Consider the following 10,682-nt stretch of genomic DNA (forward strand, 5'->3'; position numbering starts at 1 on the left):
ACACCACATACACTCTTTGCCGTGCATTCTCCCTAGCCTAACCTGATTCTCTAAGGTTTTTGGGGCCTATATATACATGTTTACACCCCTTGGCAAAGGGTTCACACTCTCATATTCATCATTCATCACAGAAAATTCGTCCATACAACCTCTAGGTAGCAAAACACCCCAAAAACACCATTCTAGTGCCTAGAAAACATAACAGCCACTCCACCTTCTTCCACCCTCTTTGCCTAGTTCTCCACCACCCTCCAACCCTCAAACACTCCTCCACACTTACCCTAAACCTTTCCATACCATTCTCCATCCATTCTACATCATAAAACTACCCAAAAATCCGTCCACAAAGCAATCTGCCGCAAGCAAGCAAAGGAGAATTCTTGGATGCACTTGCTACCCAAGTTGGAGCATTTTAGGTGTTTTCTTTCCTTTGATTTTAATGTCTAATTTTATGTATCTTTGCTTTGTGAGTATGAGGAACTAAATCCCTCTTAGTTAGGGGGTGATTCGAAACCATGTTCATACTTGCAATATGATTTGATTACATCCAGTTGTGATTCATAAGTTGTGAATTCAATTTACTTATCCGATCGTATAAGAAATGATTTGTGTATGTTGGTTGAGAGTGCACGCTTAATTTTCATGCATGAATTTAACGCTAGAATATAAGGGAGTTTCACCTAATCGTTATGAACTTATATTCACAAGTAGTGAAGGTTGCTAGTCACAATCACGTTAAGTAAATTCTTGGCATAAGTTTCATGCAAATCATAGTAACGAGTGCCTCGTCAATGCTTATGTTTTTCATAGAACTTAATGATTCTTGCTTGTATATCTATTATGCAATTCATGTAGGGAACTTGTAGGGAATGTTTTGGGTTGTCGTATGCAATCATCCAACCCAATAACTTGTGGAAAAACTAAGGGTTAATTAGTGCAATTCACGGTTAATTTGGGGCGTTGAGTATTCATAGCTTATCGAAAAGCAACTGGAAATCGTTTTGTATGCAAGTGTGACATGTGTGGAGAAGAACCTCCTAGCTAGCCTTCCATCCATAAGTTTCATTCAAATTCATTTTACAATCTGTTTTGATTCACTTAAATTTGTCTAAGAATTTGTTTACTTTGTTCTTGTCTTAATTTAATTATTTTCGTCCAAAATCAACCCCATCTTATTTCTTTGAGTCATTAATTAGAACTTGTCTTAGATTATGTTTTTAAGTGTTTTAGTTCATTAGAAAATCAAAATTCGTCCAAGTTTGTGTTAGAGTCCCAAAACTGCCCAGATTGTGTGTCTAAGGTAGTTTTGAGTGTTTAGGGGCTGTTTTGAGTCTTTTGGTTTGTTTTAGTGTTTTAAAGTATAGTTTTGCATTCTTTGAGTCTAGTTAGTGTTTTAAACTTTGTTTTTATGTTTTCAAGTCAGTTTCCAAGTGATTTAGCAATCCCTCCTAATCCCCGGCTTAGAACGATCCCTACTTACATACTTTACTACAATTGATAAAAAGAGGGTTTAATTTGTGTGCTTATATATTTCGCATCACTAGACATGCAAAGAGTTTGAATGTTACCTTTAAAACCTCGATCCGTGCTTGAAATGGAATGCTTGGAGTTCGTTCGTACAAAGTTGACGAAAACAGGAGAAACTCGAGAGGGAGGAGAGAGAGAGAGAGTTGTGGTGTGTGTGTGTGGTCCAAAGTTTTTGACTTCTAACAACCACAAAAACATAACAACTTTTAGTCTTAATTAGTTCCAAATAATAGGGACTTAAGGAATTAGTTCACTCCCAATTTAAACCACACAAACACACAAAACGTCCAAGGGCAAAATAATCAGTTCACACCGTCGATACAAAATATTTCGGGACGGGCTGTGACAAATATCAAATTCACATAATTCAACAATTATGGATATAATGCATACACAATTTATGTAGAATCTAAAATTCGAAAAATGTACAGTTGGGTCATGCATTATGGTGAATGTTCATGCTATAAGGGCTGCAAAAATATCGAGATAAAAATAGTTGTTTTGGAAGAACCTGATTGCGTGATGATATTGGTGAACTGGTGAACTGGTTTGATGCAGAAAGCTTCCACGTTAGATTCCTAAGCATAGCGGTATGGGCGTGCTGATAACGTGTTGTGGCCTATATTTAACTGACAAGGGAATGGGGGGCGTCAGTACAGAGAGAGAATAGAGAAAGAGATGTATTTGTAGGGTTGTGTAGAGGATGTTGTTATTCCCCATACACAGTGCCTTTATTTATAGTAATAAGAGGGAGAGGAAATCCTTCTCCTCCAAGGAATACAAGTCCTAATAGGGAGGAATAACTAGAATCAAATCTGATGTAGGATTTAGACAATCACACTTAGACAAGAAGTTTATAACAACAAAAAGTAAATTCGAGAAAAAAAAACAAATAAATAAAAGAGCTAACTATGTTTTATATTTTTTTTCTCAACCTTCGAATTTTAATTTTTTTGTCAAAGAGATAGATAATATTAAATTTGAATCGAAAGGTTTACATCTTCTGCTAAAATATTAAATAAAAAAAGTGGACCAATACAACCCCACTCGAACGAGCCTCCTTTTTTTAAGAATAAACGCTACCACGAAGTGTGCCGCTTTATTTCCTTCTCTTGGCGAGAACATAAACTCCATGAATCGAACGCCTTCACTCAACATCCAAATATCATGAACTAAACCTTATGCACTAGTGTCAGGTTTCATCTCCTTATTTAGCACGCATATCATCTCATGCACAATGGACTCAATGATTAAGTCTTGCATTTCTTCCCAACAGGTTTGTGACGATTTTCAAAATAAAGTATGATATTTTAATTTTGTCACATTATACTATAAATTTTAAGATTATACTAATTTATAGCTTTTGTGTGATAGCCCGTCCCGAAAAATATTCTATTTTGTCTTCGATTGCGTGGAATGACGATTTTGCCCTTGAACGTTAAGTTGTGATGGTGTGTTTGAACATAGGTTTTGGACCAATCCATTTTCTTCCTAACTTTTTTGGGCCCAATCGGAACTTAAAATTTTATTTGTTTTGGTTGGTTGCCTAAACCTGGACCACACACACACCCATACAAACCTGTTGACCTCTTTCTCTCGAATTTTTCTTCCATTTCCGTACACTTGTACAGACAACCTCTCAACCAACTTCATCACTCATGGATCAAAGTTGTGGAAGTCGTTTTCATGCTCCTTGCAAGCTTAGGAGTCAAGCTATAACTTTGGTTGGACGTGAGGATTTTGGAAACCCGAGAACCATAATCTCCAGTGAGGTGCACTGTGACTCCATCATGATCATGGAGGTTTCATCGAGTTCTAAGGTCATATGAGGTCTTAAAACTTCTTCATGAAGCTTATAGAAGAATTTTGGAGCGATTTGGACGTCGGGACACTCGGGTTTAGTGAGTTGCAGGGTGGCAGGAGTATCGTGACTTTTTCCGGCGAATTTTCGATGGATTTAGGTCCAAAAAGGGGTAAGAATGTGTTCTTCTCGTCCTAAGCTTCAAATTGGTACAAATTTTATGAATTTTGATTGAGAAATGGATGAGATATTAAGGTTTGAAATTTTTCCAGAAATTGGCGATAGCAGTGGTGGCCGGCGCCGGACTCCGGCGATCCAACGAAGACGGATGAGAATATTCCGTCAAATTTGACAGAATATGTTAACGGCGTCAGGTAAAAATAATGGTATATTCCATTATTTAACGAAATATTCCCTAACGCCGTTAGGGATTCCGTCCAGCGTGCCAGGCACGTGCCTGCACGTGTGGCCATACCTTGGCAGGCGCGTGGGATATCAGAAAATTTTTCTAAAAATATGGGGATGTTCGTGGGGTTGAGTAGGCCATGATGGTATATTCAAATACCCCAATTGAGCAATGTATGAAAAGTTATTACCTAGTTTTGTTTATGTGCTTAAAAATAACGTTTAAATAGTTGTTTCACATATAGGTGAGACCTATCCTGAGGACGAGTGCAGTCAAGCAAAGCTCGGGGGTTACAACCCTTCCACATATCAGTGAGTGGGCTTTTGGTTTTCAGTATGTGTGTGTATATATATATACAGACACTTGGTATTTTTCCCAGAAAACTTAATTAAATGGTTTGATATTTTGAAATGCCATGTCAAATGCTCTCTATGTTTAATTGTGCATTAGTATGGTTATTTATAATGTTGCTCGATGCCGTCGAAGCTCAGGTAAGCTTCAGGTGAGTATATTAATGGTAGTGATGGTAGCGAGTATAATAATTCTTAGATATATTTCGAGCCTATTATCTTGCACCCCGATGTTAGTGCTCCGCCCGAGGACAGGGCCTAGCCTTCACGTGATCGTTCACCTCCCGTACCACACGCTCACCTTGGATCCAAGGCAAGTGCCAGCCTGTCGTATAGACCACTTTAGGTGGTTCTGACTTGTAGGTAACTTGCAATGCTTCGAACAGCCTTCACGTGACCGTAGCGCTTGAGCGTATTTATTTACACCCAGCTTGTCGTACAGACCACTTTAGGTGGTTCCGACTTATGTGCAGAGGACTAGTTGATGAGTTATAGATCCAACCGTACAAGTCACGTTAGGTGACTCCAGCTGGCATACCATTTCATATTGGTTTATTTCACCTGGCTTACTTATTTATTGCTGAGATTTGACATGGTATATTTGTGGAATTGCTATTTTGAATATGATTTTGAGATATAAACATGTATGCTATTTTCTGGGAATTATACAGGTTTTACGGCGAGGGGTTACTACTTTTGATAAGTGAAATGGTTTTGAAAAGCTTTGTTTTTGCCCACTCACACCTTTGTTTTTGCGCCCTTCCAGGTTTTAGTTAGGAGTGCTTGTTGGTGGCTTACGAGGAATTCTCGGTGGTTCTGACAGATCATCACAAATGTAGGACCATCTTTGGTATTGTATAATTAATATTTGTCCTGCTAGACTGCACCTAGGATACCTACGCTCTGGTTATGTGTAGTCACACGTATTCTCATCTTTCACCTTATCTTATCTAGTGCTCTAGTTGGTTTGGTTTTTATTTATTAGCATTTCTTTATATCGTTATTCTTCCGCACTGCGCACATAACTACGTCACTCTCACATGACAGCCAGCATGCCTCGATTTAGGTTGGGGTGTGTCATTTTGTCTATTTGAATATCTAATCATCGCTTAAAATTGAAAAGTGATGACCTATTTTAAAAATAAAGTTCTAGAAGGCGCTAGACACTAGTTAGGTGGCGAGCAGGGGCCAAATCTTTGTATTTTTATTTTTATTTTATAATTTGAATTAATTTATTATATAACATATTAATAAATGTCTACTTATACATATAAAAATACATAATTGTATTAGATAAACAAATTGCAAAATAAAATCTCAAATAGATTATAAAGTATTAGAACATACTGAAAATATGAGGAACAAACACATAATGAGTGTTCATCCAAGTATTCAACAAGTCTTTCACAATTTATTGAAAAAATAAAATGTAAAATAAAAGTTATCTATTTTCTGTTTAAGTGAGAGTTGTGACATAGGCGGGTCTAAGAAGACTAGTCAGGAGCCTAGGTAGGTCTAGGCGTAATATTTTAATTTTTCAAATGCCTAGTGATTAATCGGTGTGATGGCCAGCTGCGTAGCGCTTAGAAGGGGCTTAGGCTGCATGTAACATTCCACATCATCCAGGGAAGTGGATCCTTTAAGCCTTATATGTATATTTCCATCTCTACTTAGTATGAGGCCTTTTAGGAGCTCATTAGCTTCGGATTCCATTGGAACTTCCAAGTTAAGCGAATTCGGGCGAGAGCATTTCCAGGATGGGTGACCTACTAGGAAGTTTTCGTGTGAGTTCCTAGAAACAAAACCGTGAGGGAGTGGTCGGGGCCCAAAATAGACAATATCGTGCTATAGTCGAGTCGAGCTGGGGATGTGATGCGGGCCCGGGTCGGATGTGACAGTTTGGTATCAGAGCCAATCTCTGGGCGGAAGTGTGTCGACGAGGATGTCGGGCCCCTAAAGGGGATGGATTGTAACATCCCACATCGCCCAGGGAAGTGGATCCTCTAAGCCTTATATGTATATTCTCATCTTTACCTAGCACGAAGCCTTTTGGAAGCTCACTGACTTCGGGTTCCATCAGAATTTCGAAGTTAAGCGAGTTTAGGCGAGAGCATTCCCAGTATGGGTAACCTATTGGGAAGTTCCCATAAACTAATATCGTGCTACAGTGGAGTCGAGTCCGGAATTTGGTGCGGACCCAGGCCAGGATGTGATTTTTAAAATAGTGTTTGAAAACAAAATACCCCAAATAGAATTAAAAAAAGAAAGAAAAAAAGAAAGCAAATATTGAAGTGCTTGGTAATTTGGTCCAAATTTCATGTGCATTTCAAAATCCGGAGCTATATATACCCTCTCACATTTCTAGCTCACCCTAATTCTGCTCAATTTCCACCATCTCTGACAGCCTTGAAGAAACACAGCGACATCGAAGCCTTGTTCTTCGGCTTGAACTTCTTCCCGTCGCCGCCGTCTTCGATCGTCTTCGTCTTCCCCTTCAAGGTAATTTCAACTTTATTTTTTCAATTTTTTGCGTTTGAATTTCCATTTTTATTTTTGTTTTTTTTTGTAAAATTGAGTTTGATTTGTAATAAATGAGTAGATTAAAGTTGATTTGTACCTGATCTTGAAAATTTGTTGCCGATTCTGGTGTTTATGTGATTGTTGGAGTTAGATCTTGAATGATCTTACTGATCCGTAATTTCTTTGACTGATCGATCTGTTGAATTGAGATTTTGGAATTTTCTTTGTGTTGGGGATTTTTGTGGTTGTCTGATCTGGCCCTTATCTGTAGGATCTAATGTTGGTGATCTGATTTTTTTAGATCTGCATAGTTTTGTATAAAAAATTAGATAATTATTAGAACTTTGATATGATTGGAAGTCCTTATGTTACTTGTTTGGCAAAAGGATTTGAACTATGATTGTTGAGATTTAAGTCAATGCAAGATTTAGAAATTGACTGAAAGAAATAAAAAAAGGAAGTTAAATAGCGGGATGCATGGATAAATTGATATCGAAAATTATTTGTGTTTTTTTTGATATTTATAGGAACTAAATTACTTGAACGTTTATCTGATTAGTGAACTAGTGTGGGATGTTGTATTGATTATGTATATCCATTTGATTCAGGTTTATTAAAGATGGCCGATGGTGAGGACATTCAACCCCTCGTTTGCGACAATGGAACTGGAATGGTGAAGGTACTGCATCATTTCCTTGCCCCTTTTGAATTTAAGTTAAATCAAATTTTTAATTGTACTTGTGCCTGAAATGAAGTTTTAGTTCTACCATTTTGTGTATTATTATGTATGTAGGCTGGATTTGCTGGTGATGATGCTCCCAGGGCTGTGTTTCCTAGTATTGTTGGTCGCCCACGACACACAGGTGTCATGGTTGGTATGGGTCAGAAGGATGCCTACGTAGGTGATGAAGCACAGTCGAAAAGAGGTATCCTTACCTTGAAGTATCCCATTGAGCACGGTATAGTGAGCAACTGGGATGACATGGAGAAGATCTGGCATCATACTTTCTACAATGAACTTCGGGTTGCTCCTGAAGAGCACCCAGTTCTGCTCACAGAGGCTCCTCTCAATCCTAAGGCCAACAGAGAAAAGATGACCCAAATCATGTTTGAGACCTTCAATGTGCCTGCCATGTATGTTGCCATCCAGGCTGTTCTCTCACTTTATGCCAGTGGTCGTACAACAGGTTCGAAACAATGATTGTCTGAGCTTGATTCTTAATATATTTTCCAATTATTCTGGCATTTACTGAGTTCCTCCTTGTACAGGTATTGTGCTGGACTCAGGTGATGGTGTGAGTCACACTGTCCCAATCTATGAAGGTTATGCCCTCCCTCATGCCATCCTTCGTCTGGACCTTGCTGGTCGTGACCTTACAGATGCTTTGATGAAGATTCTCACTGAAAGAGGGTACATGTTCACCACTACTGCTGAACGGGAAATTGTCCGTGATATGAAGGAGAAGCTTGCATATGTTGCCCTTGATTATGAGCAAGAACTTGAGACTGCCAAGAGCAGCTCGTCAGTTGAGAAGAACTATGAGCTTCCCGATGGCCAAGTCATCACAATTGGAGCTGAGAGATTCCGGTGCCCAGAAGTGCTCTTCCAACCATCTCTCATTGGAATGGAAGCTGCTGGCATTCATGAGACTACCTACAACTCTATCATGAAGTGTGATGTGGATATCAGAAAAGACCTATATGGAAACATCGTGCTCAGTGGTGGGTCAACTATGTTCCCTGGTATTGCAGACCGTATGAGCAGGGAGATCACTGCTCTTGCTCCAAGCAGCATGAAAATCAAGGTTGTGGCTCCACCAGAGAGAAAGTACAGTGTCTGGATTGGAGGGTCCATCCTTGCATCCCTCAGTACCTTCCAACAGGTGATGATCGTAAACGTATCTCTAAACCTTGTCAATGATATTTTGAATTTGTGTGGTATGTACGTTTTCTTTTTGCTTGAGACTGATAAGATTCTTTTCCTTTTCAATGAATTAGATGTGGATTTCCAAGGGTGAGTACGACGAGTCAGGTCCATCCATTGTCCACAGGAAGTGCTTCTGAGTTCTCCAAATGGTTTTGATGGTGAGCTATTTTTCAATTTAGTTGGATTTTCGTGTCATGTGTCATGTGAAGTCAGTTTGGTTGGCAACGATATGTGTTGAGGTGGGGTCACTCGAGGATGGGGTAGATTCAGATGTTGACTTCTCATCCACGCGAGAGATTTTGCTTGCAATGGCAAATGGTTCTATGTATATGTGGTGGGCAGAAAATCAGTCCAAAACCATCCTCGCCTTGCCTAATCTTTGGTTCAACCATCTCTTTCGGTAGGATGTTTGTAGCAGGAGAGTGATTGGGATGCTTTTCTTCGTCTTCCTTTTATTTCACTTTTGTTCTATATTTGACGGGTTTTTTTTCATCCGGGAACATTAATATTAGTAGTTTTTATTGTATCTGAAAGTTTATTGTAGCGTCAGTTTGTGGTCGAAAACTGGTATGCAAATTTATATTTAAATACTGGCTTGAAAGCTTGAGAGGAATCTGTTTTTCTCTTGTGTGCTTGCATTTGCTATTTCTTTGAAGGTTTGTTTTGTTGGCTTTTTGTTAGTCAGGGAATCGTAGGCCTCAAATGTTTTATATGGCTAGGCACTTACCAATCGTATGCGAGGCCTGCCACTTCCTCTTTATTTTGTTTTTCAGTTTTTGTTTTTGGATTTATTTTCGATATACGGTCTTTAATAATGTTGTATTTTAGAAAGAAACGCGTCATAATAAGTCTAATGCATTGTGTTCTTTTATTTTCCTCGCTACAATTGGATGTCTCCAAGGGTTTGATTAGTCTGATTTTTTGTAACGAATAAGGTTGTATTATTGAAATAAAGTTACGAGCGAGCTCCACAAGGTGTCTCTCAAATAAGGTTATTTGAGGTTTCCCTCATTTGAATGGGACTATTCAAAGGCTTAAATTTGGTTAAAAATTAGGACCTTAAGGAATTTTTTTTCTAGATTAAGGGTCAACTAGAATCAAGACGATTGGTACTAATATAACTCATTGGGTTCAATGACAGTATTCCATTTCCTTGATAAACTAGAATCAAGACAATTGGTACTAACATAACTCGTATTGAGTTCAATGACGGTACACCATTTCCTTTGGTCAGTGTCATACATAGGCTGAGTGTAGTCACAATGATCATCTCTTTAAATTGTTTACATTAAGGAGGTGTAACTCTATGAGCAATTCATGGAGTCCAAATCATATAGAACTAGATTTCGTTCTTCTCCGTACTTTTATGATGTCACTTTCCTTTGTTGCTTTCAACGTATTCTTTTAAAGTATTCTTGTTCAATGATCGAATTTAAGGAGACCTACACTTTTGTTCATCTACTTATACTCTTGAATTCTTTGTAAAGTTTTGCAAATGATTCAGAATCAGATTCTTTGTAAAGTTTTGCAAATGATTCAGAATCAGATTTGTTAGTTGTAAAATACACACAAGTCCAACCGAGAATAGTAGCTGATGAATGTCATGAATCATGATACCGCCTTACGTTGATGTGATGGACATAATCCACTAGCACCAAAGTGGCCATATTGAAAATTATGTTATGGTTAATGTATTCAAGTTCTAGGTGTCACGTCTTAGCAGAGTTAATCACTAGGGGAGGGGAAAACAACAGATGAACCGAAAAATTGAGTGAAAAAATTGAAAAAAAAAAACATCGAGTTGACCAAATCAGTCAAACAGGTAACAAAACCGAACCGAACCGGTCTGTTTCGGTACAATTCTCAATTTTGTACTCTTCAACAACGAAATAAACCGAACTGAACAGGTTTTGTAGAAATATGTTTATAGGCCCAACCACAAGCAAAATTATTAGTATAGGTCAAACTACAAGCCCAAACCTTTAGGTCGTCTCCAATCAAATGACATTTGGTCAATATAAGCTCCGAAATTAAACAAAACGGTACCAACAAACAGGCATTTTGAAAATGGGTGTACTTCAGCCCCTAGAAAGGCTAAAATGTGTCTACTCCTAGGCACTGGGGAATTTTTTTTTCTTCATAGGATCCACT

At 38.3% G+C, this 10,682-nt stretch overlaps 1 protein-coding gene across 1 annotated transcript; it reads left to right on the forward strand.

Annotated features, from left to right (window-relative positions):
- Positions 1 to 6,396: 6,396 nt before the first annotated feature.
- Positions 6,397 to 9,144, forward strand: LOC139196475 (actin-7). Its single transcript, XM_070822516.1, has 5 exons — positions 6,397 to 6,583; positions 7,213 to 7,283; positions 7,398 to 7,791; positions 7,874 to 8,487; positions 8,603 to 9,144. The coding sequence occupies exons 2-5, from the start codon at positions 7,224 to 7,226 to the stop codon at positions 8,666 to 8,668; spliced, it is 1,134 nt and encodes a 377-aa protein (XP_070678617.1). The 5' UTR covers positions 6,397 to 6,583; positions 7,213 to 7,223; the 3' UTR covers positions 8,669 to 9,144.
- The last annotated feature ends 1,538 nt before the right edge of the window (positions 9,145 to 10,682 follow it).

Source organism: Malus domestica, chromosome 01 (genome assembly GCF_042453785.1).
Source record: "Malus domestica chromosome 01, GDT2T_hap1".
NCBI lineage: Eukaryota > Viridiplantae > Streptophyta > Magnoliopsida > Rosales > Rosaceae > Malus > Malus domestica.

Bases quoted from the DNA above. Each gene is read 5' to 3' on its own strand.
- LOC139196475 (XM_070822516.1), top strand. From the start codon at position 7,224: ATGGCCGATGGTGAGGACATTCAACCCCTCGTTTGCGACAATGGAACT. The intron at 7,284-7,397 runs GTACTGCATCAT...TTATGTATGTAG, and splicing joins ATGGAACTGGAATGGTGAAG to GCTGGATTTGCTGGTGATGA. The intron at 7,792-7,873 runs GTTCGAAACAAT...CTCCTTGTACAG, and splicing joins TGCCAGTGGTCGTACAACAG to GTATTGTGCTGGACTCAGGT.